Genomic DNA, 27,857 nt, shown 5'->3' with positions numbered 1-27,857 from the left:
TATTTCCTTATCCCGAAGGCCAAACGGGGGCTCAGGCCCATCCTGGACCTGCGAGGTCTGAACCAGTACATGGTGAAACTCAAGTTCCACATGGTCTCCCTGGCCTCCATCATCCCCTCCCTGTATCCTGGGGACTGGTACGTTGCCCTCGATCTGCAGGACGCGTACTTCCACATCCATGTATTTGAGGGGCACAGGCACTTCCTCCGTTTCATGGTGGGACAGAATCATTACTAATTCACGGTCCTTCCGTTTGGTCTGTCCACTGCCCCCAGGGTGTTTACAAAGTGTATGGCGGTGGTAGCGGCCTACCTCAGACGGTGCGGGGTCCAGATATTTCCCTATCTGGACGATTGGCTTGTCAAGGGTACCTCCCGGTCACAGGTGAGGGATCAAATGGCGCTCCTCCTGTCCACCTGCACCGCCTTGGGCCTGTTGGTAAACTACACCAAGTCCACGTTAGTTCTGGTCCAATGCATAGAGTTTATCGAGGTGCTCCTGGACGCAGTGTCGGCCAGGGCCTCTCTCCCGCCAGACAGATTCGAGACCCTGAAAGGTCTCATCGACTTGGTCACAAGGTTCCCAGTGACAACAGCCGGGGTTTGCCTGTAACTCTTGAGTCACGTGTCGGCGTGCACGTACATGGTCCATCATGCCAGACTTAGGATGAGGCCCCTCCAGCTCTGGTTGGCCTCAAAGTTCTCCCAGGCCACGGACAGGATGAACAAGGTCCTCACCGTGCCAGACTCTGTGATCACCTCCCTACGGTGGTGGTCCGCTCCAAACAACAAGCTCCGAGGGGTCCTGTTCAGGGACTGGGCCCCATCGTTGGAGCTGGTGTCCGATGCATCGGACCTGGGTTGGGGGACCCATGTGGGGAACTTTCAGATCCAAGGCCTGTGGTCGGCTCAAGACCTGACCCTACAGTTAAACGTCCAGGAGCTCAGGGCGGTGTGGCTGGCATGTGTGGCCTTCCACTCGCACCTGGAGGGCAAGATAGTCAGGGTCCTCACGGACAACATGGCCTCGATGTTCTATATCAACAGGCAAGGCAGGGCCCGATCCTCTGCCACGAAGCCCTCAGGCTGTGGGACTTCTGTATAGCCCACAACATCCACCTGAAGGCCTTCCACCTACCAGGCGTCCGGAATGAGAGGGCGGATCGCTTGAGCAGGGACTTTTCCTTGCAACACGAGTGGTCCCTCCACCCGGAAGTGGCCCACCGGCTCTTCTGAAGGTGGGGAACTCCCCAGGGGGACCTATTCACAACTCGGCAGAACCAACGATGCCCCCGGTTCTGCTCCAGGGGCGTCCTGGGGAGGGGCGCTATCTCCGATGCCTTTCTCCTGTCCTGATCAGGCTGGCTTCTCTACGCCTTTCCCCTGTTCCCTCTAATCAGCAGGGTCCTGGAGAAGATAAAGACAGACAAGGCCCGGGTCCTCTTGGTTGCCCCGGCGTGGCCCAGGCAGCATTGGTACGGAACCCTCATGGGCCTGGCAGTAGCTCCGCCATGGCCATTGCTGCTTCACCAAGACCTGCTCTCTCAGGACCAGGGCCGCCTCCTCCATTCCAACCTAGCGGCTCTTCACCTTATGGCGTGGCTGCTCAGTGGTTAGGCGGAGAGGAAAGGACGTGCTCAGAACAGGTTCAGCACATCCTTCTTGAAAGTAGACGGCCCTCCACTTGCCGCACTTATTTGGCGAAGTGGTCCTGGTTTTCTAGGTGGGCGGTGGACCAGGGTGTCTCCCCGGTGGCCGCCTGATCCAGCTTATTCTTGATTACCTCCTCCACCTGAGGGCCCAGGGCCTGGCGCCCTCGTCAGTCAAGGTGCACCTGGCAGCCATATCGGCCTTCCATCTGCCAGTGCAGGGCACATGGTATTTTCCTATGCCATGAGTGGCCGGTTCCTTAAGGGTTTGGACCGTCTTTTTCCATATTCTAGACCCCCGGTCCCGCAGTGGGACCTAAACCTGGTGTTGGCGGGTCTCACCTCTTGTGGAAGGTGGCCTTTCTGGTTGCAATCATGTCGGCCAGGCGAGTCTCGGTGCTCAGGGCCCTGACCTGCAAGCTGCCATACTCGGTCTTTCATAAGGACAAGGTCCAGCTCCACCCACACCCCGCATTCCTCCCGAAGGTGGTCTCCACCTACCACATGAGTCAGGGCATTTTTCTAGCGGTCCTCTGTACCAAGCCCCATGCATCCAGTGAGGAGCGCCATCTCCACACGCTCGATGTCCGGCGGGCTCTGGCTTTCTACCTTAAGCGGACCAAGCTGTTCAGAAAGTCCTCGCAACTGTTTGTCGCCTCAGCTGAGCACACGAGGGGCCAGACGATTTCCACTCAGCGGCTTTCCAATTGGATCACTTCGTGCATCTGTTCCTGTTATGAGCTGGCGGGTGTCCCCCGCCACCCATTGTGAGGGCACACTCGACTCGGGCGCAGGCCTCGTCGGCTGCCTTCTTGGCCCATGTCCCCATCCAGGACATTTGTAGGGCCGCCACACGGTCTTCGGTTCACACGTTCACCTCGCACTATGCGCTCATCCCCCAAACCAGGGATGACTGACTTGTTAGTACAGCAGTCCTATAAAGAAGGTGTAAAATGTAAACAGCCCTGGAAATGGTCGTAAATGCCGCTTGTCCTGTGGTAGAAGGAGGATTTAAACCAAGTGAGACAAAATCTAATTCATGGTTTGGGGGAAGTGCTGGCCAGGTCAGCCTTGCTTCAGATTGACTCAGGCTGCCATAAAGAAAATTGGGAGCTGTGGAAGCACTGAGGCCCAGAACCTCAAAGATAGTTAGTTGCCTTATTCCCAGTAGCAGTTATCCTGAGTTGGGCCTAAGCCACCACGCTGATGACCAGGGGTGTCCTGATGTCCTGAGTTATCACTTATTTACTATTCATATTTCAGGAATGTCAGGAGATTCCAGTCCAGCTCAGGAGCCCATTGTGCTAGACACATAGGAAAACACACTGCTGCAAAAAGAAAAGGAGGACTTGTGGCACCTTAGAGACTAACAAATTTGAGCATAAACTTTTGTGAGCTACAGCTCACTTCATCGGTTGATAGATTTCCACTCCATACGGCTAAATTCAGTGCCTTGCATAATGACAGGTTTCAGAGTAGCAGTCCTGTTAGTCTGTATCCGCAAAAAGAAAAGGAGTACTTGTGGAAATCTATCAACCGATGAAGTGAGCTGTAGTTCACTAAAGCTTATGCTCAAATAAATTTGTTAGTTTCTAAGGTGCCACAAGTACTCCTGTTCTTTTTGGGGATACAGACTAACAAGGCTGCTATTCTGAAACCTGCCCCAAGGTGCTTACAATTTAAGGAGCCCAATTAGATGCATTTCTAGCAACCCCTCTCATTTCCCAGTTCAGAAGAACTTCCACAAGCTGAAGCTCCCATCATTTCCAATTTCTTAGGAGGAACTTTCCACCCCATTATCATCATTCCTTTTAGTCAGCGGAGTAAAGCAGCCTGCTTGGATTTTAACCTCTTCTTCTCCCCAGAGCTCTCAACAGTCATGCTGCTCCCAGAGTAGATTCAATTCCAGTAGCATTTTTCCACCCTATGCTCTGTTTTGGTTTCTCCCCAGTGCAGTTTCTAGAGCCTGCCAATGACATCTCCTGGCTTCCCATCAACTTGAACTGCACTGAGGGGCTCAGTCTGCTTAGTGACCGCGGTGCCTTTGTGACGCGATGGTCCTGATCCTGCCCATTTTCCGAGCAAGATGCAGGCAGCCACCTCTTCATGAAGCCTTCCTTGAATAATGCAGGCTGAAGAACAACAGGCGTCATCGGGGCCCCCAGAGAGTTGAGGAAGGGGAGGGAAATGGAAACAAGACGAAGGTGCGAGGGAGCGCCCTCCAAGCAATAGCCACTGAGAAGAGGAGAGTTTATACAGACACATCCAAAGGGAGCTGGCTACTGCAGTGACAGGTTCATGAGCAGTACAACCGAGGGCTGCGTATGTTAAGAGGCGATTCCCCTTCTCTCGGCAGACAGACAGCATTTCCCCCGGGGACTGAGCGGGCTGCCGCGGGGCTGGCCAGGACCGCGCACGCTGCTCGGCCGGAGCCAGGATGTGATGCGGAGCTCCCGGGGCGCTGGGTTCAGGGGCAGTTTTGCCAGAGGACGAAGCGAGGGGTAGGGTCCCTGCGAGGCAGGCAGGGGCAGGGTAAAGTCGGAGCGGAGCCTGCTTCTGCCCCGTCCCTTCTCCGCCCTCCCTCCTTTTGGCTTTTCCCCCTTCACCCCCCGCCCCATCCCTGCTCCGGGGGGCTCTGGCCCCGGCTGGCGGGGGGCGGCCGTGCCCAGCGGCACCGGGGCGGGGGCGCTCAGCGGCGGCCGGGGGCAGGACTAGCCGAGCCGGGAGGAGGAGCCGGCTCCCGGCCGGAGCGCAGAGCTCAGCGCCCCGGGGAAGGGGCTGCCGGCGCCCGATGGCCCTCGCAGCGCAGGCGGCCGGGCTCAGTGTCACCCGGCTGGACGGGGACTGGCAGGAGGTGAGTGAGCGGGAGAGGCCAGGGGGCTGCGGGTCCGGAGCCCCCAGGGAGCAGTTCCCTAGTTCCCTAGCTAGCCATTGCTCGGATCTCCCCAGCCAGTCCCTGCCCCTCCCGTCCGTCCATCCGTCCCCTCGGGTGGCCCTGTCAGCTCAGCCAGCCGCCCCTCCGAGTGATCTCCCTGTCCGGATCCAATCGTCCATCCTTCACTCACCTCTTATCCCTATCCATCCTGCTGAGCGCGGTCTCTGGCTTCACCTCCGCTAGAGCAGAGCTGCTTCTTCTCTGTCATCGGTCTTTCTCGTCCCTCTCCGTCTTTCTAATCCCTCCTTCTCGTCTTCCATCTGCTCTCTCTGTCGCTATCCATTCAGCTAACGTAGCCCCTCCGTGATGCCAGGGCACCTTACATAACCTAAACTCTCCGTAAAGGAAACCTCCTTAAGAGAAATCTTGGGTAAATGGTGGCGGCTCTCTCCGTTTTAAGGAACAAACATGGCTTTGAGTTTTCGCCTAGGCATCTCAGGGTTTGCACTGCCACCCTGTATTTGTGATCGAGTTTAGTCAACAATTTAGTCCTTTTTATTACAGACAGAAAATGAGATTGCAGAGTATGTTTACAGCTGCACTTACCACCTGCATTTTTAAATTTCCCCCAGATTTATTCTGCTGTACAATGGATACAGTTTGTCATGGCCACTTTAAGGTACAGTATGTTGTTTTAAACTAATAAGCAAATGTCAGGAATGACAGCCTTCCCTGCAGATTGCTTGAAGGTTTATTACTCCCTTTAAATCTCTTTCATTGGAACACAAGAAAATAATTTATTAATTATTGTTTTCTTATTAATAAAAGTATAAAAAAGAGAATAGCAACCCAATAGACACAGATCAAGTGAAACAAGACCCAAAGTAGCACTCTCCAACCAGCCTGCTCTTTATTTTCTCAGTGTTATAGGTTCCAGCTCAATTATTGCCTACGCTGTCTTCCAAAATGTAGTGAGATCCCCAGAGGTAAGGATTCTGCCTTTCAGTTTTTAAGTTTGAATGTTTGTTACCCTGAGGATAAACCATATTTTATGTAACAAAACAGATGTGTGGGCATGAGTTTTCCACTAGGAAGGCTTCAAATTTTTAGGCACCTTCTCTTTTTATTATTAATAGGAGTAAACCAACTGTTTAATGCTGTGGGGCAGATGAATAAACAATTCATGGACATGTTTTGCTGTAATTATATACTGCTTTATGAAGCACATATGCTTTCAGTGTTTTTTAATCCTTCCCCATTACATGTATGTAAGTTAAATTGTGCCCATGTGGTCTGAGTCAAGGACTGGGAGCCAAGACCTCCTTAGTGCCAGTTCTTGCTCTGATATTGACTCTTTCTGGGCCTTGGGACAGTCACTTCACCTCTCAGACTGAGTGTTCCAGTCTGTTAAATGGAAACAAGAATAAAACTACTTCAGGAGATAGAGAAAAAGGGTTGTGAGGATTAACAATTTATAGATGCACCGCAAAGGTTATAAGGGCTGAATATTGTTGAGTCAAATTCTGCATTCAGATACACACATTCAACTCCCATTGACTTTAGTGGGGACTGTGCACCTCTGTTTGAGAGCACAAATTGACCAAATATAATTACATGTAAGGATATAAGCATTATCCTAACTGCAGCTGAACAAACGATTCACAACAAATAATTTCTTAATTGAATTTCATCTCTTTTTCTGGTCATTAACAGAAACGCTTAGATTTATTCATGATTCAGAAAGATGCATTAATTTATGCTTAGCATTTCTCTCAAATATGAATGGCCTCCAAATATTTGCTGCAAATATTTGAGATTCAAACTTCAGAGTTCACAGGGTTTAGTAGATTATGTATGTCACATGGTGTCTCTTTTCCCTGACTGGATGACCAGTGGAACTAACCAGTAAAATGTAAATAACAAATGTTCCAATCAGAAATAATTTAAAATTCAGTTTCAATCAAAATGTTTGAATAACATTTGTTTTTCACAAGAATACGCACTAATAAGACTCAAGAACTTCAATGTTCATGGAAAGGTGAGAGAGGCTGAATAGTAATTTTCTGTCAGAAATTAGGTGAGCAGTACTTCTAAACTTGTATTCTGTTATAATGATATCAAAGTTTTCTATTTCTATATATATCTTCCTTATCTCCAAAGCATGTCACATGTTATGGGTCCCACACACCCAAAACTCCTGTGGAACACAGTGTGTGTGGGCCAAGGAGTCCATTGCAAACTTACAGGACTAATTCTGACAAAATGGGGGATTTTCATCCACAGAGAGCAGACTGGGGCTCAGTGTTTTAAGATCTTGTAGAAAGAGCCCACCCAATACACAGAGTAAACTGCCTGGAACTCCATTGATTTACCTTAGAAGAATGAGGGCTGTGTCACCCCTGCTAGGATTTGAGGCAGTGGCTCTAGGGAACCCAGGTATTTCAAGCCAGATGTCTAGAGGTGATTAGACCATCCCGTCTGTGTCAGAAAGTGTCTTATTTCAAGAACTGTGAGGTAGCTAGTTTGGTTACATAAGAACACAGCATTGGTAACTTTGTGTCAGGCTTTGAGACTTGTACCCTGCCTAGAGTGGTAGTTAATTCCTGATGCTTCAGAGGAAGCCAAGTACCTCAATGCGCTCCCACTTCTACTCACGCCCACCATGCACCTGACCAGTTGTGCAACTCTGTAAATGAAGGGCATAGGGTGAATCCTTCCTGACACTTGCTGTGATCAGATTGTTCCCTGATACATGATATTTAAAGAGTAATACTTTTAAAAGAAAGGTTTATTTCCCAGTTATTGAGAGGTATGGGAATCATAGATACTTATCTTTCCACACTAGAACTTGCAGCTGAATGTCTAATTGTTGAAACATATTTTCTGGATCTACAGAATCCAGAAAACTCTCAACATTAACTAAACCATGTTTAAGGCATGACATGTTAACAAAAGAATCTCCGTTTTGTGATAAAGAAAAAACAGGGTGACTCAAAAATATAAACAGGGTCTAACCCTAGAGCACTTGTGGGTGCAGCACTGAAGACACAAGGATTTCTTATGCAAGCAGATGTGCTTCAAAGAGTGCCCAGTCTGAAGATATGTAGTAATGGCTACGCATTTTGTCCACCTAACCAGCAGTTCTAAACCATTACATTTCTTTACATTCCGTTCCCCCAGTTTATAAACAATTTGGCTTTTCTTCCTGAAAGAACTTTAACAACACCCTCGCCTATTCCTCCAACTTCCTTATATATGCCTATACCTAAATAACCCACTAGATAAACAGTTGGGTTTCACTATACTTGCGCAGACCTGGGTCAGCTGTTCACTCATTACAATTGGTCATCTACCTTCTTCCAGGGTTGTTAGTTTTTAATATACTCATAGTAACAACCATGCAGAGAAGTCTAGACTGCTGTATACCTACTGCTTGGTTCTGCATGGAGAAATACGTACAAGTGTTTTTTAAAATGTTTTAAGAGGGATTAATAAATACAATGAACTAGCTGTAGCTATTTAGTTAGCAATAAAAGGTATCAGAGTAACAGCCGTGTTAGTCTGTATTCGCAAAAAGAAAAGGAGTACTTGTGGCACCTTAGAGACTAACCAATTTATTAGAGCATAAGCTTTCGTGAGCTACAGCTCACTTCATCAGATGCATATCGTGGAAACTGCAGCAGACTTTATATATACACAGAGAATATGAACCAATACCTCCTCCCACCCCACTGTCCTGCTGATAATAGCTTATCTAAAGTGATCATCAGGTGGGCCATTTCCAGCACAAATCCAGGTTTTCTCACCCTCCACCCCCCCACACAAATTCACTCTCCTGCTGGTGATAGCCCATCCAAAGTGACAACTCTTTACACAATGTGCATGACAATCAAGTTGGGCTATTTCCTGCACAAATCCAGGTTTTCTCACATCCCCTCCACCCCCATACACACACAAACTCACTCTGGGTGGGGGGGATGTGAGAAAACCTGGATTTGTGCAGGAAATAGCCCAACTTGATTGTCATGCACATTGTGTAAAGAGTTGTCACTTTGGATGGGCTATCACCAGCAGGAGAGTGAATTTGTGTGGGGGGTGGAGGGTGAGAAAACCTGGATTTGTGCTGGAAATGGCCCACCTGATGATCACTTTAGATAAGCTATTACCAGCAGGACAGTGGGGTGGGAGGAGGTATTGGTTCATATTCTCTGTGTATATATAAAGTCTGCTGCAGTTTCCATGATATGCATCTGATGAAGTGAGCTGTAGCTCACGAAAGCTTATGCTCTAATAAATTGGTTAGTCTCTAAGGTGCCACAAGTACTCCTTTTCTTTTTAATAAAAGGTATGATTCACTGATTTATTGGGGTGACAGGTAATGTACGGTGCTAATAAAAATAAAGATATTGAGATAGACGTTTGGTTTCTCTGACACTGTATAAAACAGAGGTGCTTAGAGTACTCCCTGAAGGAAAAATATGCCCTAGAAAGACCTTAAACGGAATCTACCCCACTCTCTATCTGTAACTACAGAGTAAGGACAAAACAACCTGCTGGCAGATTTTTTATTGTTGCTGAACTAACTAAATCTACAAGCCATTACTCTTCAACTCTCAGGAAAGAGAAAAGTTCAAGCAAATACTGTGATAGTGCACATTCCTTTTTAATTAAAGGACAATATCTGGTCAAATTCAGCCCACAATGTAGGTTCTATAAAATAAATAACGTTTCCCAGAGCTAAGACCTGTATAAATGTTTGCATGTTTTGTTTAGTTTTAAAAATGCCTACAGAAAAAAAGGCTAAATTTTTCACTCCTGGATGCTGAAAGTTAGGCACTGAAATCCACATTTCGGCACCTAGATAACTGGCCTGGTTTTCAGAGTGGCTGACCATCCACAGCTCCCACTGTCAATGAAAATGTGGTCATCATTTTTAAACAAGTAAATCTTTCCCTGCAGTGTTTACAACTCAAATGCAGTGGTCTTGTGCCAGTGCATGAGAACTTGAAATTGGCTAGAAACTGACCACAAGCTAACTAAAGTGATATTCCATTTTTCAAGCTGTGCTATGTAGCAGGGAAACAAACACACCCATAGACAGAAAAATGAAGGATTTTTCAAAATACTTCAGTCTTTGTCACCATGGATGTTACTAATAACACAGTGAAGGAAATCTGTTTTATTAAATCATAGGATTTTGAATCCTCAGAGCCAGATTTGGTGCAGCTCTCAGGTACTTGGGCAGTTGATAATGTGGCCCATGATCATTAAATCTTTGTGCTCTTGGTGTAAACATCTCCTGAGTGCACAAATCAATCCAGTTTCCTTGTGTAGGGATAGCAGCATTCTAAGGCTAGGCATAAAAGTATATCAGGAAAAGGAGGGTGAAAATTAAACCCTTGTTGTAGCTGACCATTGTGGGACTATGTACAATATTCACTAAGCCAAATTATCACTTCAACTTTTCTAGATGCGCCCTCTGTTCTACCTGAGCCTCTCTGACCTGTTTCTGGGGATGTGCTGGCTCATTGGGGCTCTTCTCTATACCACAGAGACCACAAATCAAGACGTTGTCTGCTATAACCTTCAAACAACTGGTCAGGTGAGTAACTCTGGGTTATCAGCTTGTGACGTCAGGTTGCTTTGCACAGAATTGTGTCATGAGCTGGTCTAGCAATTAGAGCACAGGACTGGGAGTTAGGCGGCCCTGGGCTCTGATCCTGGCTCTGACACTGACTTGCTGATTGATCTTAATAGGTAAGATCTCTGTATCTCATCTGTAAAATGAGGATAATTGTATAGACCTACCTCACCCAAAGGTAAAGTCTATTAGAGACAGAGAGTAACTTGAGGGTTGCTATTGGGAGTGTTCAGTTATCTATGTTAAATGAGTTGGTCTCATCTGTTGAGCAGGTACCCACTGCTATCTCTGTGACTAATGTACTGTTGTATTTCCACACTCCTCTTTCCTGTAAAAGAACAAACAAACTCTGGTATTCTCCTTGGGCCCCGCCCTGTAAACCTTACTCCCATGAGTAGCCCCCATGGGATCTGCTCCTGTTACCCTTATACCAATAGTCTCCCAAGCAGTCCCGTTGGGTTACTCTGTCTGTGGGCTGTGGTGCTCATGGTAAGCTCAGCCTTCTGCCCTGAAGGTCAGCTGTGTGTCCTATTCTGTGCTGAATTCATGTGCAGGGACCTCAGTGAAGCGGAAGCATTTTCCTGGCAGTTCTTTTTGTCTCGTTGGGTTGCCGCTGCATCATTAGGGTTTCCTCCTGTCAGAGTCTATTTGTAGATGTCTGAAGCACACCAGGTAATGACTGCAGGGAGAGGAAATGGGTGAGGGGCTGCAAGTGGGACACAATGGCAGTAGCAAAGGCTCTGTGCAGAAACCCATTACCCTCCAATGGCTATGGGGATTTGGAATGGCTTGTGCTGAAAGGAAGGGAGAATATTTAGGAAGCCATTTGCATTTAGGACTTTGGGACTATTTAAAGCAGGCCAAATTAAAGATGAACTGTATTCTGGGCCGAAGGAGCTTAGCTGGGAAATACAGTGAAGCCTCTTAGTGCAACAAACCCTGCCTTTGCCTTCATGGCCAGGGAAGTCCCCAGATGCAGAGGAGCTGATGTGTTTCCACTCCATAGAGTGTGGGAGGGCGATGCAAAGATTTGGGTAGCCTATGTGTCAGAGACCCCATTCTATGGGAGTCACCAGCACACTGGATTTGGGGTTGGGAAAGGGGAAGGACTGGTTGATCTGTCACTTTATAGATCCAAGGCCATTCACCCAGTGGAGAGGGAGCATGCTGGTTGTGAAGGCCGCTGTGCTTGAGAGGCAGGAGTGGTGGTCATGAAATTGCTTCACTGCCTGGGATTGATAAATCCTTCCTCGCTGCCCCCTGAGAAGCTCCCAGTTCACAGCCTGGCTTGTGTCTGCGTTAAGCCAAAGAATTTCACATACAATAACTAAGTCTCACACTGGCCCAGGAATCTCTTCACTGTGTGCAAATTATATCAGTAATTGATAGAAATTTACCCATCACTCCAATGTGGTGGAATATGGCAGCTGGTTCACAGCACACAGCAATGCATGGCCACAGTGGTAAAGTGAGACGTAAAGAGTACTGCTATCCCATTGAAACTACAGGGGGAATTTAGGGAGGCAGCTTTTAATTACTTGAACTTCAGTTTGGCCAAGGCACAGCTATTACCACCATCACTCTTACAGGTAATGTCATGAGATCTCTGGTCACAAGCAGCCAGGAGCTCAGTTTTATGTCTAATTTGGAATATTGACTCAAGTAATTGGCTTTAAAAAAACAATCTACAAAGGCTGAAAACTCTAAAGCTACTGTTAAATCCTCCTGAGCGGTGTCCCTTAGAGTGAGGTCCCCCTCTAGGTGTGCACCCGAGAACAGGCAAGGCAATGTACTGAAGATCACACTGTAAGGAGCAGTGTTTCATTGGCCTGTGGGATGGTAGAGAAAATTACCTAATAGGTTTTCTCTTCTTTAATTCCTATACTGCAGTCCAGACTTGAATCAGGTTTGTTCTGGTGTGTAGGCCACACATTTTCCATGGAGGCTACCAGGAAACCTCCCACCCCACTCTGTCAAGCCAAGCTGGGGGGAGCTGGAAATGGCTTTTTGCATGTTGTAGAGAGGGCAGGAAGGTAACTCAATGTACAGCATGTGAGAGCAATCACATTGCTTTGTATGTGGTTGTCGGGTTACTGTGGCATAGATTTGTGTTGGGTTTTTTTAAACATCAGTACACATGGGTAATTCCTATTACTCATGACCCCAAGTACTGTACTTAGGTAGCAGCTATTCCACTTCCAGCTTATCTCTGATCTCTCTAGCTCCTCTTATGCTGCTGTAAAAACAATGATATACATTCACCTTGAGCCTCCAGGTAAGGAACAAAAGGTTTGTATGTAATTTGGCCATTAGGAAAGGCATGGCAATGACCCCTTGACAATGAGGATATAGTCTACTTGGGGGTTATACAAGGAGAATGAGCTGGTGCAGAGAAGTGAATATATGAGAAGATTCACTAGGCATGTGGCTGCAGGGCGCTTGCAGGACAGGTGTCACTTCACAGGCACATATGCAAATTTGCCATTGGAATACTATCATGAGGCCATGGTTCTTATTGGTCAAACACGACTCAAAGAGGTCATGGGATTAGGTTGTCTTGGTACATACTTCTCTGGGGAGTGACAATGCCTCCCATTTGTCTGGTTCTATTTACTCTAGACTACTTTGAGAAAGGTTGGAATGCATGTTGGCCTGGCGTCAGAGCTCTGTATTGTATCACAGGAGATGTGGGTTTGGCAGTGACTTCAGAGACATCTCCCTTCTTGACCGAAGTGCAGTAAAGGAGACTGTGTGCTCGAGACAATGCTTTGTCACCACTGAATTCAGGGGATGGCACACTCTGCCTCCCAGGTTTGCAGCAAAGCCGCTTGGGGGCACCTGCAAGAGGCTGGAGGAAATGGAGCCTAAAAGGGTAGCTGGAAAATGAAGGAACTTGACGTTCCTTTGAAGCATAAAGTCTTGGTCACTGATGGAGGCAGGATGCTTGACTACACGGACCTGCAAGGTACAGCAAGTCCTGTGTCCCTATGAAAGAGAGCCATCAGCACCTGCCTTTGTCCCAACCTGAGAGATGGCAATAAGTGAGCTGCTGTTGAGATGTTTATGCTACCACTGCCAGCTGTTGAATGCAGTGAGTGTGAGTGAATCTATTACCCTGATCTTTTGTGGTTACACAAGCACATATAGCCAGTGAAGGGGGCTACAGGGGACTCACTAGCCCCCCATACTGTACCCAGGTAAGGACAAAGGCAATCCCTCTCTGATGGGAGGGTGCTTAGGTCTGGCAGATCCAACTTGCACTCTGGCAAGATCCTTTTTTGCTATTTACTCTAGGACAGAATTAAAACTACTTGAGTGATTACCCTAGCAACCCCTGCCTCACGTGGGACTTGTGATAAGATACAGGGCAGGGAGGAGGCAGGGTGAGAGCTCTGGCACATATGAGACAGGTTGAGAAGCACCTCAGCAGGCTACACGTGAGCTGTAAACTAATGAAATGAATAAACCTCTCCCCCTCCCCACCTTCCCTGTGCTGGGCTCAAGAATCTCAGAGATGCTGCATTCCATAGACGTGCAGCAAATAACAATGGCATTCCTTTTGTCAGAATGTTTCTTTGGGCACTAATATTTGTAGAATGCCACGAGGGGCTGGAGATGGGCACTAAAGCCAGACTGAGACAGCACACACTTCATCATATCAACCACTGAACAGTTGTCATATGGTAACATTTTCAGTCATGACCAACCTGTACTGGATTATTCATTTTTCAGTGGTGCTCATCGCTGTGAGGCCCTCAAATGTGTTTAGCCGCTCAACTCCCATAGATTTCAGTGGGAGATAGGTAGTTAAATGCCTTTGAGGTTTTAGGCCTGAGCTCCTCAAACATTAATAGTTTTCCCTCACAACATCCAGTGAGATAGAGAAGTATTATCCCTCATTATCCCTGTTTATGTTTTCAGACAAAGACTAACATCATAATTCTACTCTGCTTTACCAGTGGGGCTCATAGAATTTCTACTGCTTTCTTAAATGGAAGATAATACAAATCATAGTTCCTTTTCCCAAACGCAGGGCCAAGTTTACCCCAGCATAACTCCGCTGCGGTCAGTGGAGTTACGATTGGGGTCAATGGATAATTCACCAGAGATGAGTTTGGCCCATGCTTTTTGTTTTATTTCCTCTTCCTTGACAATTTCCTCCACTTCAGTCCCCAGCACTGAGCTGAACAAATGAAATTCAAAAGTAACTTATTTTCTCTTCTGCTGTCCCTTTCCGGTCATAACCCTTGATTTCCATGCTACAAAACAGAGAGGATGACATGCTGTAATTACGCACTTCGTCTACAGTTTCCCCAATTAAATTCTAATGACCTAATAACATCTTCTGGTAGATTCCACTCTGTTTGGCTGGCACAATGGAAAATCGCAAAATGATTATAAGTAGCGACTGAAGAGGGATAAACAAAGGGCTCCTGGTTTCTCCTATGCTCCAGCTTTATTTCTGTATGCCAGGCTCTGATGGGGACCAGGGCCTTAGGCCTGCAGGATTATACCCAATGCCAGAAGCTGAGGATAGGGAGCTAGGAGAGCAGGGCTGTTTTCCTGGTTCTACCAAAGACTCAATGAGAAGCCTTGGCTAAGTGTGTGTGTGCCTCAGCCCCCTCATCTATGCGATGAGGGTGATAACAGTCACCTAGCTCTCGGGGGCTGGGAGGTAGGTAAGAAGTAAAATGGGTTACATTTGTAGAGTGCTTCCCGAGTTGAGAACTTCCAGAAAAAAAAATTTGTGGTTTGCCTAACACTAGCCGGTCACCCAGTCACTTGTCTGAGCCTGGTTGCCACTGGGGTGTCCTGGGTGGGCACTCATCCAGGCATTGCCATGTCACGGCAAACAGTGTCAAAGAAATTTCTTTTCCCAGCTGCCCAGAACTTCCTCAAACAAATTCTTTTTGTGTTCAGATTCTCTATGCTTGCTCTCAGTCCAAAAGGTGATTCTCGGAGCGGGCGGGGCAGAAAACACCTCAGACCGAATAGCTCTAGATTTCTTATTACTCTCTCTCTCCCTCTCTTTTAATTTTTTATGAGGAAAAAACCCATCTCCTCTCATGTAATCTCAGCCATGTTCCCCACTGGCTTAGCGTTCTCCATTGCTGCTGTCTTCATTAAATGCGCTCTGGTTCGTTATTCCCACCAATTCAAGGGAAGCAGACAGTGTGGCCAGATCAGCACAATGGAAGCAAATGTAGTCACAGAGTCTGTGCTGTCTCATGAGAGAGACATCTTTGGACTGTCTCGATTTTGGACTGCTGTGGGGGTCAGACTCGTCCTGACGTAACCGCTGGGGGCTGCTCTAATTTAAGGCCTATGAGCTGTGCCATGGTGCTGGATGCTATGGGCGTGCTCCCTTCTGATCCCAGCTCCATCCCCCACCATAGGCGCTGACTCCGTGGGTGCTCCGGGGCTGGAGCACCCATGGAAAAAATATAGTGGGTGTTCAGCACCCACCAGCAGCCCCCCCGATCAGCTCGTTCCCATCCCTCCCAGCGCCTCCCACCCATCATGATCAGCTGTTCAGCTGCGTTCAGAAGGTGCTGGGAGGAGGGGGAGGAGGAGGGGCAGGGGCAGAAAGAGGGGGCGGGAAGAGGCAGGGTGAGGGCTTGGGGGAAGGGACGGAGTGGGTGGGAAGAGGCGAGGCTTTGGGAAGAGTGTGGGGTGGAGCAGCCCCTGGGAACTGAGGAAGTCGGTGCCTATGCCCCCAGCTTAGCCCCTTCGCTGGGGCCTGTGAAGGAGGCAGTGCTGGGTTGCCTACTTCAGCCCTATGCTGCTCCAGGAAACTCTGCCCCAGCCCTTTGTGGCTCCTTTACTGCCGCTGGAGCAGCATACAAGCTCAGGAGAAGGGCCAGAATCAGCCTCTTAATTTTTGGCCTGTCCTGATTGCTATATCTAGCTCGCCAGTCATATCTACCACGCTCAGCACTCTGATAGCTGAGCACCTACTGAGCGCTTTAACACTCCCTCAGGGCTCTTTTTACAGCTTGTACAGCGTAGCTTTGTCAAGTGCTCTGGGTTCATAGGCGATGAAAGCAGCTAAGGTGCTATAGAAAGTGTGAATGATTACTGATGGAATAAAATAAGGCCTGTTTTTATTTTTCAGATATTTTATTTAGCCTCTTTTCTGTACACAGTCAACTACACCCGGCATCTGTACGTGGATTTAAAGGTGAAGTACAATCAGAACCTGTACAGCATTTCCCCCTTGGTGAGTGCCCCCTTGGCAGGTTTTCATATTATTTATTATATGTTAAGAACTAACATTGTGCTCGTTGCTGTACAAGCATAAATATAACGGCAATTCTCACCATAAGGAGCTTACAATCTACAGCTGATTCTGTGTGGGTTGGTGCCTGTGACCATGCAGAGCCATTGACGTCAACAGGGGCTACTCGTGGATCTGCTCTTGTGTTCTGATTGCGGGACTAGGCCTGAAAGTCCAAAACAGAGAAGACAGTAGGTCTCAGGAGGAAAGAATAACTGGGTGGGCCAGATCTCTTAAAGTCAATGGAACTACACTAGTGACACCAGCAGAGCATCTGGCCCTGTGTGGTTTATTATTGTCATTAACCCACTTCTGCTGGGCATTGCAGAAGAAACAAATCTTCAGGAGGAATTTGCAGGAAAGGGATGTGGCTTGACAGGCCAGACTTGTGGGGAGGCAATCCGGGCATGAGCAGCATGGAAAAGGGCTCAAAGATGGACCTTCATGTCTCTGTTTTTCAGTTTCCACGCCTCTAAAATGGGGATAATACTTACTGAGTATCTCACAGGAGTGTGGTAAAGCTCCATTCGTGAATGTCTGTGAAGTGCTTTAAGAGCGTCAGGTGAGCAGTGTAGTGGAAGTGAGCTGGCATTTAAAGTACTATTCACACTTGGAGCAGGACAGATTAGCTCTGCGGAGAAGGGGTCCCTACCATCGTCATTAGCCTTTAAAAATGACTCTTCAAGACCAAGTGTAATCTTTGGGAGCAAAGGAACAAGGACACAGTCCTCAGAAAAACACACTTTGAGTACAAGCTAAACAAACACTTCACACACCCTGTGACCAAACTTGATCTTCTCAGAGCAGTTTCCTTGTTGTTCACACCTGACTAAACTCTGAGCAGCTTCTGTCTCTCCGAGAATTCCTCTTGATGTATTGCTGCAGAACAACAGGCTCTTGATACACTTATACGGTTCATCCCAATGATACACTGGCTAAATTTCTGCATATCATTCCTCTTCCCAATCGAGAAATCACATAGACTTCACCCTGCACATCGTAGAGTTAAATTCCTCAGATGGCTCCCGTTCTGCATGTCTGTTGGGGAGCAGCAGACTTGACAGATGAAAATGCACTTTTGAGAACTTCCATTCTTAGATTTTGGATCAGCTCACAATGGCGATATTTTCCTTTCTTCACTAGTCCCTACACTCAGATCCAAATTTCTTTTCAGACTTTTTATTTCTAATAATGAGCCACCCAAACTCTGGGGTGTGTGAAACTTAGTTCTGAGTGTTGTGACTTGAGACCATCTCTAGTCCTTCTGTGCTTAGCTGTCACTTCTCTCTTTGTTTCAGATTTAGGGCTCAATCCACCTGGACAACTCTGGTCTCAATAATACTAATAAACCATCTTAACCTAAGGGCCTCTTTTGCCTAAAAACCCTAAGAGCTCCATCTTGTCCCTTCTTCCCTGCTTCTGGAAAAGAGGATGTGACATATCCAGGGCACAATCTGGACTGATGAACAGCTGTGTCACCTCAGATCTCTAACCTGGAGTGCCTTTTACACTACTTTGCCGTGGTAGCTACCTCTCCTGGTCTGCTCACACAGCCTCCAGCATGTAAATTATTCCCAGTTATATTGTGAGTGCTGCACCCAACCACTCTTGATTTCCAGTGCAGAGCAATACAAGTGAACTCCCAATCCCAGGGTTTCCCCAGAAATGTACGCCTTGTACTGCCCAGTTCCCTCCTGGACATTATTCATAGAAAACGATATGCACAAATCTTGTCTTCCCAAATGGAGTTTCCCAAACACTTCAATTCAAACACACTGGGTTTAAATAAAACAATAAAACAAGTTTATTAACAGCAAAGAGAGAGATTTTAAGTGAATACAAGTAATGAAGCATAAAAGTCAGAATTGGGTACAGGAAAAATAAAAGTAAAATGCAACGAATGCCTAACTTAACAAATAAGAACAAATTCAAAGCAAAGTCTCCCTCAGCACAAATTTCCGCAGTCTACTGGCTGAACTTCTTTCAGTCAGGATCCCTCCCCCAGTCCAATGCGGCTTCCTTTGTTCTTCAGCTGTTGTGGATGCCATGGGCAGAAAGAACGGGAGACACCCTTTGGGGGGTTTTCCCTCCCTTCTTCTAGTCCTTTCCCTTCTTCAAGAAGCATCTCCAGCTGAGGTTCAGGAGACAAAAGTGTGCAGATGAGAACCCCATGCTGTTTGTTTGCTAAGATGTAGATTTTTTGCCCAAACCTTCTTTCCTGCCAAAGAATGGCCATTTAAGCAGGTGATGGCCCATTTGACCTTTTTACACCTAGCTTAGGCGTCAGCTTGTCCTTTGCCTCTGAGGAACTGGTGTGGCCACTCCACAGATTTGTTACCTGTCTTAGTAACACCATACAGTGAAATCCTATAACTTTACAAACAATGTGCCACACATATTTTATCAGGACAATAGTGGCCAGCAAGTTACGAGTTTTTCAGTGATACCTCACAAGGCATACTTGCAGAAAGATTATTATAATAGTGTGCAAGGGGCGAATACAGGGGTACAGACAGTCACACCTCCCCGCAACAAAGCTGCAAGAGGGTTAGCCACTGGTGACCTGGAGGCAGCAACTCAGGGGCCTCTTTCCTGGACAGGGCATCTGCCACCATGTTTTCCTTAACCTTTACATGCACAGTTTCCGTATCAAATTCTTGGTGTATAAGGCTCCAGCACAGAAGCTTGGAATTTGAGCCTTTAGTTTTGTTTAACCAGACTAATGGTGAATGATCTGTAAGGACCCTGAACTTTCTGTTAAAAAAGATAGGGCCTTAATTGCTTGACTGCCCATGCTATGGCATAGCATTCCTTTTCTAAGACAGAATAATTCTGTTCAGTGGGTGTCAATTTTTCATTTAAGAAAGCAATTGGGTGCTTCTTGTTATTCTCCCCTGTTTGCATCAGCACAGCATGTAGGCCGATGCCTGATGCATATGCACATGGTTCAAACATTTTGTCAAAATCTGGACTAGCTAGAACAGACTTTTCAGACAAGCTTTTCTTTACCTTATCAAATCCTTCCTGGCATGCCTTCGTCCAAATGACCTTGTTGGGTTTAGTCTTTTCACATAGATCAGTGATTGTGGATACAAAGTCACTGAACCCACACACAAACCTTCAGTACTAGTTTACCAGACCTATGAAAGATTGGCCCTGTTTCTTGGTAGAGGCACAGGCCAATTTACAATGGCTTCAACTTTTAAGGGATTGGGATGTTTGACTCCCTCTACCCAGTGTCCCAAATAAGGAACTCTGGCTGCTCCAATTTTACACATAAAGAAGCTTTTATGGGTAGGCCTGCCTCTTTGAGTTTTGACTGCACAATTTCCAAGTGTTTTTTGTGATCAACCCAAGGGTTGCTAAACACTATGGTGTCATCCACGTATGCCCCTTGCAAAGTTCTGTAAACCATTTAACACATGGTTGATCAGCCTCAAAAAGATGGTTCCAGCATTAATTGAACCAAATGGTAACTCTGTGAACTCAGAGTCTCCTATATCAAAGGAGCATTACAAGTATTTTTACCATAACACACTTTTTCTTTGGATTGCCTGTCATTGAGGTTAGTTTGAACAATAACCATCATATCTTTTAACTCCTTTCTGAGCCTTTGTACATATTCAGTTACTGTCTCTTCCTTTACCTCAGTGCCTGCTTTCCAGGAGTCTCTGATCAGATCTAGGGGTCCCTCACCTTCCTTCCATATAGGAGATCAAATAGGGAGAACCCCTTTGATTCTTGAGGTACCTCCCTACAAGCAAACAGCAAAAATGGTAATAATCCTAATTTTGAAGCCTTTTATTTGCATACATTCCTAGCATGGATTTTAGGATCCCATTGGTTTCTGGGTGATATGAGGCAGCTTTTAGTTGTTTCACCGCACATCATTTCCATAGCTCACTGAATAGCTGGGACATGAAATATGTCCCATGGTCAGATAAAATCTCTTTTGGGAAACCCACTCTGCTAAAGATAGTGAAAAGATCTCTTGCTACAGATTCTGCCTCAATGTTAGACAGAGCTACTGCTTCAGGATATCTCGTGGCAAAATCCATGACCACCAAGATATATTTATTCCCTCTGCGAGTCCTTGAGTCTCCAGGAATTAAAGATTAATTTTTAATTAAATATTATGTCCTGTGATGAAATCTCCAGGAATTTGTCCAACCAAAGTTGGCAACCCTACATAGAACCCACAGTGTCCATTGCTACCCTCAGAAATGCCTCTTGTATAAAGGAAATTTCTGGGGTCCTGCAGGTCTTTAATTTTTTTGACATAATTCACAAGACAGGAGGTATTGTTTCATATTCTCTGTGTGTATATAAAGTCTGCTGCAGTTTCCACGGTATGCATCCGATGAAGTGAGCTGTAGCTCACGAAAGCTCATGCTCAAATAAATTGGTTAGTCTCTAAGGTGCCACAAGTACTCCTTTTCTTTTCACATCATTCTGTATTCCTGGCCAGAACAAATGTTTCTTTAACCTGTCATAGGTTCTCTGTGCCCCTAAATGACCAGAAAAAGGATAGTACCGTGCTAACAACATTAATTCCCCATGGTACTGGGTGGGCACAATCAACGGGGATACTACCCAGTACCCCTACAGTCACATCACCTTCTAAACCTTCCCATTCCACATGCACCTTAGCTAAAGGTACAGGAATCTTATGTCCACCCAGGGCCAGAAGCTCTACCTTTTGGTTATGTAACATGTCCATCTTTTGGAGCATGCTTTCCTTGACCAGAGCAATCTGTGCACCAGCGTCTCTCCACCCTATGCACTCTGTGTTATTCACTCTGGAATCCTTGATAAATTCCATATCTATCCCCTCTGGGTCAGCCCTCACAAAACTCATTGTATAACCTGGGAGTGTCTCTGGCACTCCTGTGTTAAGAACAGCTGCATTAACATGGGCTGGATGAGGCTTAGTGTATTTTAGCTCAGGGCACTGATTTCTCAGGTGCTCAGTGGAGTTACACTGGAAACACCTTTTTGGACCCTCCCACTTCACAGGAGTTTTGTGATGGGGATTTGCAGGAGGGGAACAATTCTGGGGGGAGTGGGAGGGAGGGAGGCTGAGGGCATAGGCTCCCGACCACCCTCCTTCTTCCCAGGGGTGAAACCAGATCCCCCTTTACACTGGGTTTGTGCCCCTCCTTCTGTGACTTGTGCTCACTGGATATCTGGGTTCATACAAATGCATCAGCAACATTAGCCATTTCTAATACAGATTGTAAAGGTTTATCCCACAGGCTATTCCTTATATCTTCATCACATATACTTAAGAAATGTTCTTGAGCAAAGAGATCAGCTAATTGGCCATAATCCTTTTCCCTTTACCCATTTTCTCATTAGGTCACACATCTTATACGCATATTCACTATGACTCATGCCAGTACTCTTCTTAACATTTCTAAAATTTGACCTATACACTTCAGGAGTAATTTGAAATCTTTGTAAAACAGCTTTCTTAAATTCAGACTATTTCGAACTTGCTGAATTGGCATTTCATTAAATACATTTAAAGCTTTACCAGACAGTTTTGCAATCGGTGTGGGGACTTTCTTGTTCTCAGGAATATTATGAACCTCACATAGCGTTTCAAAAGCAGTGAGATAACCTGGGGATCTCTTTTGCCTTCAGACCCCAACAGCTCCATCTTGTCCCTCTTTCCCTGCCTACATGCTTCGGGAAAAGACAGACTCAGGGGATGTGACATTCCCAGGGCACAATCTGGACTGATGAACAGCTGAGTCACCTCAACTCTCTAACCTGGGGTGCCTTGTACACTGCTAGTGTAGACAAAGCCATAGGAACACCATACAGTGAAAACTTATAACTTTACATACAGTGTTGCCACCCATATTTTATCAGGATGTTATAGACCAGTGAGTTATGAGTTTTCCAATGACAGCTCACAAGGCATACTTGCACAAAGATTATTATAACAGTGTGCAAGGGGTGAATACAGGGACACAGACTGTCATGGGGGAAGAGGAAGGAGTAATACCAGTTAAATTCCTGATCTTAGAGGGGAAAGCACGCGGTGTGCAAATGTATTCATGGCTACGTGCCTCCATTTTCCCAGCTATAAAATGGGAACGATGATCCATGACTGCAGCACAGGATTGTGTTGTATTTTTGTAGAGTGGGATAATTCTGCCCTTTCCTAAAGGCAAATTGGTGCCAGCACCCACAATACATTTCCCGGCAAGCAGAGTCTCCAACAGTCAGAATTGTTTGTGCTTCCCTTCAGAGCTTCATTACACTTCTGCAGGACTGTGCTAAATTATGCTGCACAAAATAAATAAGCTACATGCAAAGATCTCATCAAGAGTCTGTTACTTTTCCAGTTTGCTTCTGGAAACTGGAATCCTCTAGCTTTGGAGGAGCAGCCGTTCAATCAATTGGTGGAAGAAGCAGCTGCACAACCCCCCAGGTTAATTTCCATGACATCATGCATTCCTCAGTTTGACTCAATAAAAAGTTCTTTGCCATGAGCCCACACTGGGAAAATACCTCCACATCTTGTAAGCGTGGCCAAAGAAAGGTGTGACCTAGTGATCTGATCACAGTTCTGAGAGCCAGGAGTGGCTCATTTCAAATATTTACCTACCTCTGATATGGTCTGATATAGAGATTAATGGATGTTTAAAGCATTTTGATCTTATAAAGTTCTCTAAGTCTTATTATTTATAACTCCCTTTTGTTTTGGGCAAGTACCCAGTCATGGGAATAGAGGGGAATTTGGTTCAGAGGATGTTGAGTATTAAAAACTGACTCATTCTCCAAAGGAGGAAAATGTTAGTCCACATACAATGAGCAGCTCTAATTTGTTTCCTGGCCCTTTTCATGGATTTTCACACTAATATTTATTACAGCATCTGGTAAACATATGCCCATAGCTGTCTCTGGAACACCAGAGTCTCATATGCACACAGTCTTCCCAAGGAAGAGAGCATCAAGACTAAACATGCATCCATGTGTCTTGTCCTTTCCTTGATGTGACATGATAAACTGGCACGTGAGGGATAAATCTTCAGCTGGCAGGAAAGTCACATGTTGGTAAGTCGGTGAAAGTTGGTCAAGCAAAATTCCCATTGATTTCACTGGGGGCGTGATTTAGTCCAGGGAATGAGTATTCGATGGTGTGGCTTACATGCCAGCAGGAAGAAGGGCTGGGCCTGTAGCAGTAGAAAACAACTAAGGCAGGAGATGGATGAAGCTTTAAAATAAAGCATCCCTCAGCTCTATCGTACATGCACCTGATTGTGGTTTTTCCTGATGCAATCCATTTCTCCCCTTCAGTTTACAATTGATGCCTACTTACAATGTTATAATTGATGCCCATTTATGCATGTGTAATTTAACCCATTATTTATGTCACTGACCTCAGAATTGGCCCATTTTCTCTGTAACATTTTTCAGAGCAGTCAGAGTTCTCTGACAGCCACACAGTCATGTTCCCCTCCTCGGGTGGCTTTCCTGGAGGAAAATGCTTACGTGGGAATCATTCCTGGAGAGGAGTGCAGGAGTTGCTGTTAGGGACTAGTGCTCTCATCAAGCCAAAATGTTGACCTTTGAATTTACACTAGTAATCTGGGTACTTTCCCTCCAGTGATCCCTCGGGACTAGGGTTGCCAACCCTCCAGGATTGTCCTGGAGTCTCCAAGAATTACAGATTAATCTTTAATTAAAGATTATGTCATGTGATGAAACCTCCAGGAATATGTCCAAACAAAATTGGCAACCTTACTCAAGACTGGCATTGTATCCCTACTGAGAATTGGTGCCCTGAGCTATTCATAATTCCTGCTTTGATGAGCCTGGCTGAAATGTAACTAAATGATGGTTGCACTGAAATATAAGGAATGGTCATTTAACTGAGCTTTTTCATCTGTACAGGTTTTAGATCATGCAAATCGCATTGGCCGAATAGCAACAATTTTGTCCAGGTAGGCTTTAGTTCTCTCTGACAGTGTTAGATGTTTACAGTAAACTTGAGTGTTTTAGACCCAAACTATTCTTTATTGAGAAACAAATCTTATTCAAACTTGACTGTGTATGCTGTAATTTGGTAATCACGGTATTCTGGGCTGACAAAACTCAAAAGGTCCAGATCCTCAGCTGTAAATTGTTTGATCTCCATTCAAGTTAGCTATAATGACTCAGACTGCAAAGAGCCAACTTTTACGTGCACGTGAGAGAGTGTGTGCGTGTGTGTGTGTATATATATACACTCATGCACGCACGTCTTCCCTCCAGTGCATGGAATCAGGACTTTGCTCACCTGTGTGTCATTGGCCTCATGCTGCCAACAGCTAATGGTGATTCCCCTTTCAGAGGATCAAGGTCGTATTTTCACTGTCACCATGAAGTTCAAGTGGCCATGATGTGTGACATGGTGACAGCCACTAAACTTTGGGTGGCCACGAATTTGTTACTGTTGTCCCTTACCTATCTAACAAGGATTAATTAATGGTTCTAAAGTTCTTTGAGGACATAAACGTTATTGATACTAACAGTAAGATGTTGAGATGATAATGTCCTTTTGAGGTGATCAATAATAGAATCTGAAAATACATTGAGACAAATTCTGCTCTCAGCTAACCAGGTACAATTCCTCCCGTTACCCGGGGCCCTTTCTGTATGCCACACACAAGCTGTAGGCTAGAACACTTGAGTGCTAGAAAAGTACAGTTTCAGGCTGTTCCATAAAAAGCAAAACGACCTCTCAATAGCGACAGAAGAGAGGGTGAGTACAGGAGGGCAGTTGTAACTGAGCTATTGTCATTTTCTCCTGTCAGCTTGATCCCTTTCCTATTAATGGTTCCTGTGCTTTGTCTGGGCAACAGCAATGATTGCTACCAGAACTTCAGCCAGAAACATGGGTAAGCTGCAACCCCCACCTCTGAGAGCATCCTACTTCCTCTGAGGCTGATGAAAGGAGTCACCAAAAGTAAACACGCAGGCTTCCCCTTTCTAACTGCAGGTGTCTCCTGATGCACACAGAAACGGCCATGCTCACTGGCCAACTGCAAACCCGTGGTGGCTCTGTTTGTTCTGTGATATATTTCTATGGCATTGGAGTCTTCCTGGTCTCCTTCCTGATCAGCTTCATAGCCATTATGGTAAGAAATATTGTCCTTGTCCATCAAACAGTGAGTTGCAAGGATGATAGTGACTGACATTTATACCGAGCCTCCCATTCAGATGATCCCTAAGCTGCTTTAAAATCACTGATGGACCATATCAGCAGTCCCTAGATTCACCCCCTTGAATAGAGGAATCTGGGCACTGCCACTTTTCCTCTCTGTGCCTCAGTTTCTCCATCTATAAAATGGGATAGTGATACTGACCTCCTTTGTAAAGTGCTTTGAGATCTGCTGATGAAAAGCTCTATATAAGAACTAGTCATTGTTTTTATTATTTTGGGCCAGGCCTTTGCTTGAACAGGTCAGAATTATAAAGGCATTTTCTTTTCCTTTCTCCTATTCTCCTCTGAGGCTGGGTAGTATTGCTTCCCTCTGTTGGTAGTTATAAACAGAGGTTGGTTTTTGTGTGTGATGTGCCTAGATGCCAAGGTGAGAGGCAGAATATAAATTATTAAAATAAATGAATGTTTTATTTAGTTTGTGTGTGACTGTCCCTTTCCCACTGAATATCTGTAGAAGTTCCATCCAAAAAACATAGCCCTTTGTGGGCACAGGAATTATTCCACCCACCTCTGAAATGCCCCTTCCTCTGTGGTGGAAGGCAGCAACTATTTAACAGCACACAACAACATTATACAACAGTATAAGGCAGGAAGTGAAGAAGAATATTGAATCCATCTGAAAATACAGGCAGAATGTCTGATTTAAAATTGGGTCAGGATACCAGAGTTAACACATGTCCCAGAGGATATTTAATGACCGCAAGTGGTCAGGACTTCAATCTTGCATCTCATACAAAAGAGGGATAATTTGTTTTAAAACATGTTAAGGGTGATTCATTGTTTCCTGGAGTCCAGTTATATTATCTGCTGCTACACTAGCTAGAATACAAATCGTAATTGGAATCAACTCTCATGCATTAAAACATAAATCAACCACAACTTCTCTCATAGATGAGTTATGACATTAATTGTCCATTATACTTTCTTCAGAAGTGTGTTACTGGCCACTGCTGAAGGCAGGATACCAGACTAAATGGACCCTTGCTTTGATCTAGTACTGCAGTGTCTGTTTTCCAGATATTTCTTAGAGCAAATAAGTACCACATGAAGAACAACCAATTAACAGTATACTAGTGCTTTGAGGCACCAGATGAATACTTCTTAAATCAGCCGGTACATGAGACACAATGAATCGTACAGTTGCATTTAAGTAATCATGTATATTAAGAAATGCATTTTATTTTCTAGGTTCTTCTCATCCAAGCCCGAGCTTTGTACAAAAGGTTCATAAACTCAACAGGATTCCTGGGTGATCAACAGTGGGCAATGATAAAGATAGTGGAACAACAAGTAGTTTTCTACCCTATCGCTTTCTTCTGTTGTTGGGGCCCAGGTTAGTAGAGAGCTAGGTTACTTCTGCCGGGTTCTAAACCTCATGTTCTGGCCACTAGGCAGAGAGAGAGAGATAGTAATAGTGACTGGAAAGAATGAAGGCTAAAGCATTATCATTTTATCAATCCCTTTTCACAGCCGTGCTCCTCGGAATAGTGAAGTTGACTGTTTCAGTGAACAGCAGAATCTACATGGCTCTTTATATTCTACAGGTAAAACCCTTGAGGGTGAAATCTCTTAGAACTTGTCTTCTCTCCTTTGTCAGTCATGTGAGCTTTTGGTTGGTTCTGTACTCCAACAGGAAATGTACAGTCTGATTCCACCCACACAGACAGGGGCCAGATGAGCTTGTGTCTGATTTATGGATGGAATTGAGGAAGGCTCTTTGTAGTTGTCCTTATGTTTGTTTTTTACATGCTTTTTAAGGTTGCAAGAACCAAAATAAGTAAGAGCTAGTCTCCTCACACTATTAGGGCTTCTAGGTGCTGGAAACACTGTGAGAAGATCAGATCTTATGTTGTTCTGGTCCATAAATGGAGTCCTAAGGCATTAAAAATCCTGGTGAAATAGGTCAAATGCAGACTCTGAGATAACTTTATTTGGGTTGAATACTGCTGTTTGGGTTTCTACAGAACCTGAATGCATAACCTTGGTTTGTGACACTGTTAACCAGGAGTTTTCTTGGAAGGCCATTTCCTGATGCCACTGAAGCTGCAGTTAGCATAGGGCACTAAAAAATTCCAAAATTAATCTATCACACTGGGATGCAGACAGATCAAAAACTCAAAGAAAAATGGAGGCAGTTTTATGAACAGACAAACATGCAAACTGTTGAATCTCTTAGGGCCAGATATTAATTATCTT

General features: G+C 45.5%; 1 protein-coding gene across 5 annotated transcripts in view; it reads left to right on the top strand.

Annotated features, from left to right (window-relative positions):
• TMEM116 (transmembrane protein 116) overlaps positions 1-27,857 on the top strand; it is a 35,119-nt gene that overhangs the window by 5,538 nt on the left and 1,724 nt on the right. Inside the window, exons 1-10 of one of the 5 annotated variants that reach the window (XM_084649342.1) lie at positions 3,623-3,970; positions 5,156-5,202; positions 5,446-5,509; positions 9,994-10,125; positions 16,280-16,384; positions 24,350-24,399; positions 25,252-25,335; positions 25,437-25,575; positions 26,850-26,994; positions 27,132-27,205. In XM_084649342.1, coding sequence (XP_084505468.1) covers positions 3,947-3,970; positions 5,156-5,202; positions 5,446-5,509; positions 9,994-10,125; positions 16,280-16,384; positions 24,350-24,399; positions 25,252-25,335; positions 25,437-25,575; positions 26,850-26,994; positions 27,132-27,205 — 864 coding nt within the window. In that variant the 5' untranslated portion in view covers positions 3,623-3,946. Of the gene's footprint in view, positions 1-3,622; positions 3,971-4,019; positions 4,503-5,155; positions 5,203-5,445; positions 5,510-9,993; positions 10,126-16,279; positions 16,385-24,349; positions 24,400-25,251; positions 25,336-25,436; positions 25,576-26,849; positions 26,995-27,131; positions 27,206-27,857 lie in introns of those variants that run through there. The other 4 variants (XM_084649341.1, XM_084649343.1, XM_084649344.1 and 1 more) reach the window with 4 other exon arrangements.

The sequence above is a fragment of the Lepidochelys olivacea genome, assembly GCF_965140295.1.
Source record: "Lepidochelys olivacea isolate rLepOli2 genome assembly, chromosome: 15".
Taxonomy (NCBI): domain Eukaryota; kingdom Metazoa; phylum Chordata; order Testudines; family Cheloniidae; genus Lepidochelys; species Lepidochelys olivacea.
Note: the sequence above shows the minus strand (reverse complement) of the source record. Positions and strands in the feature narration are given on the sequence as shown.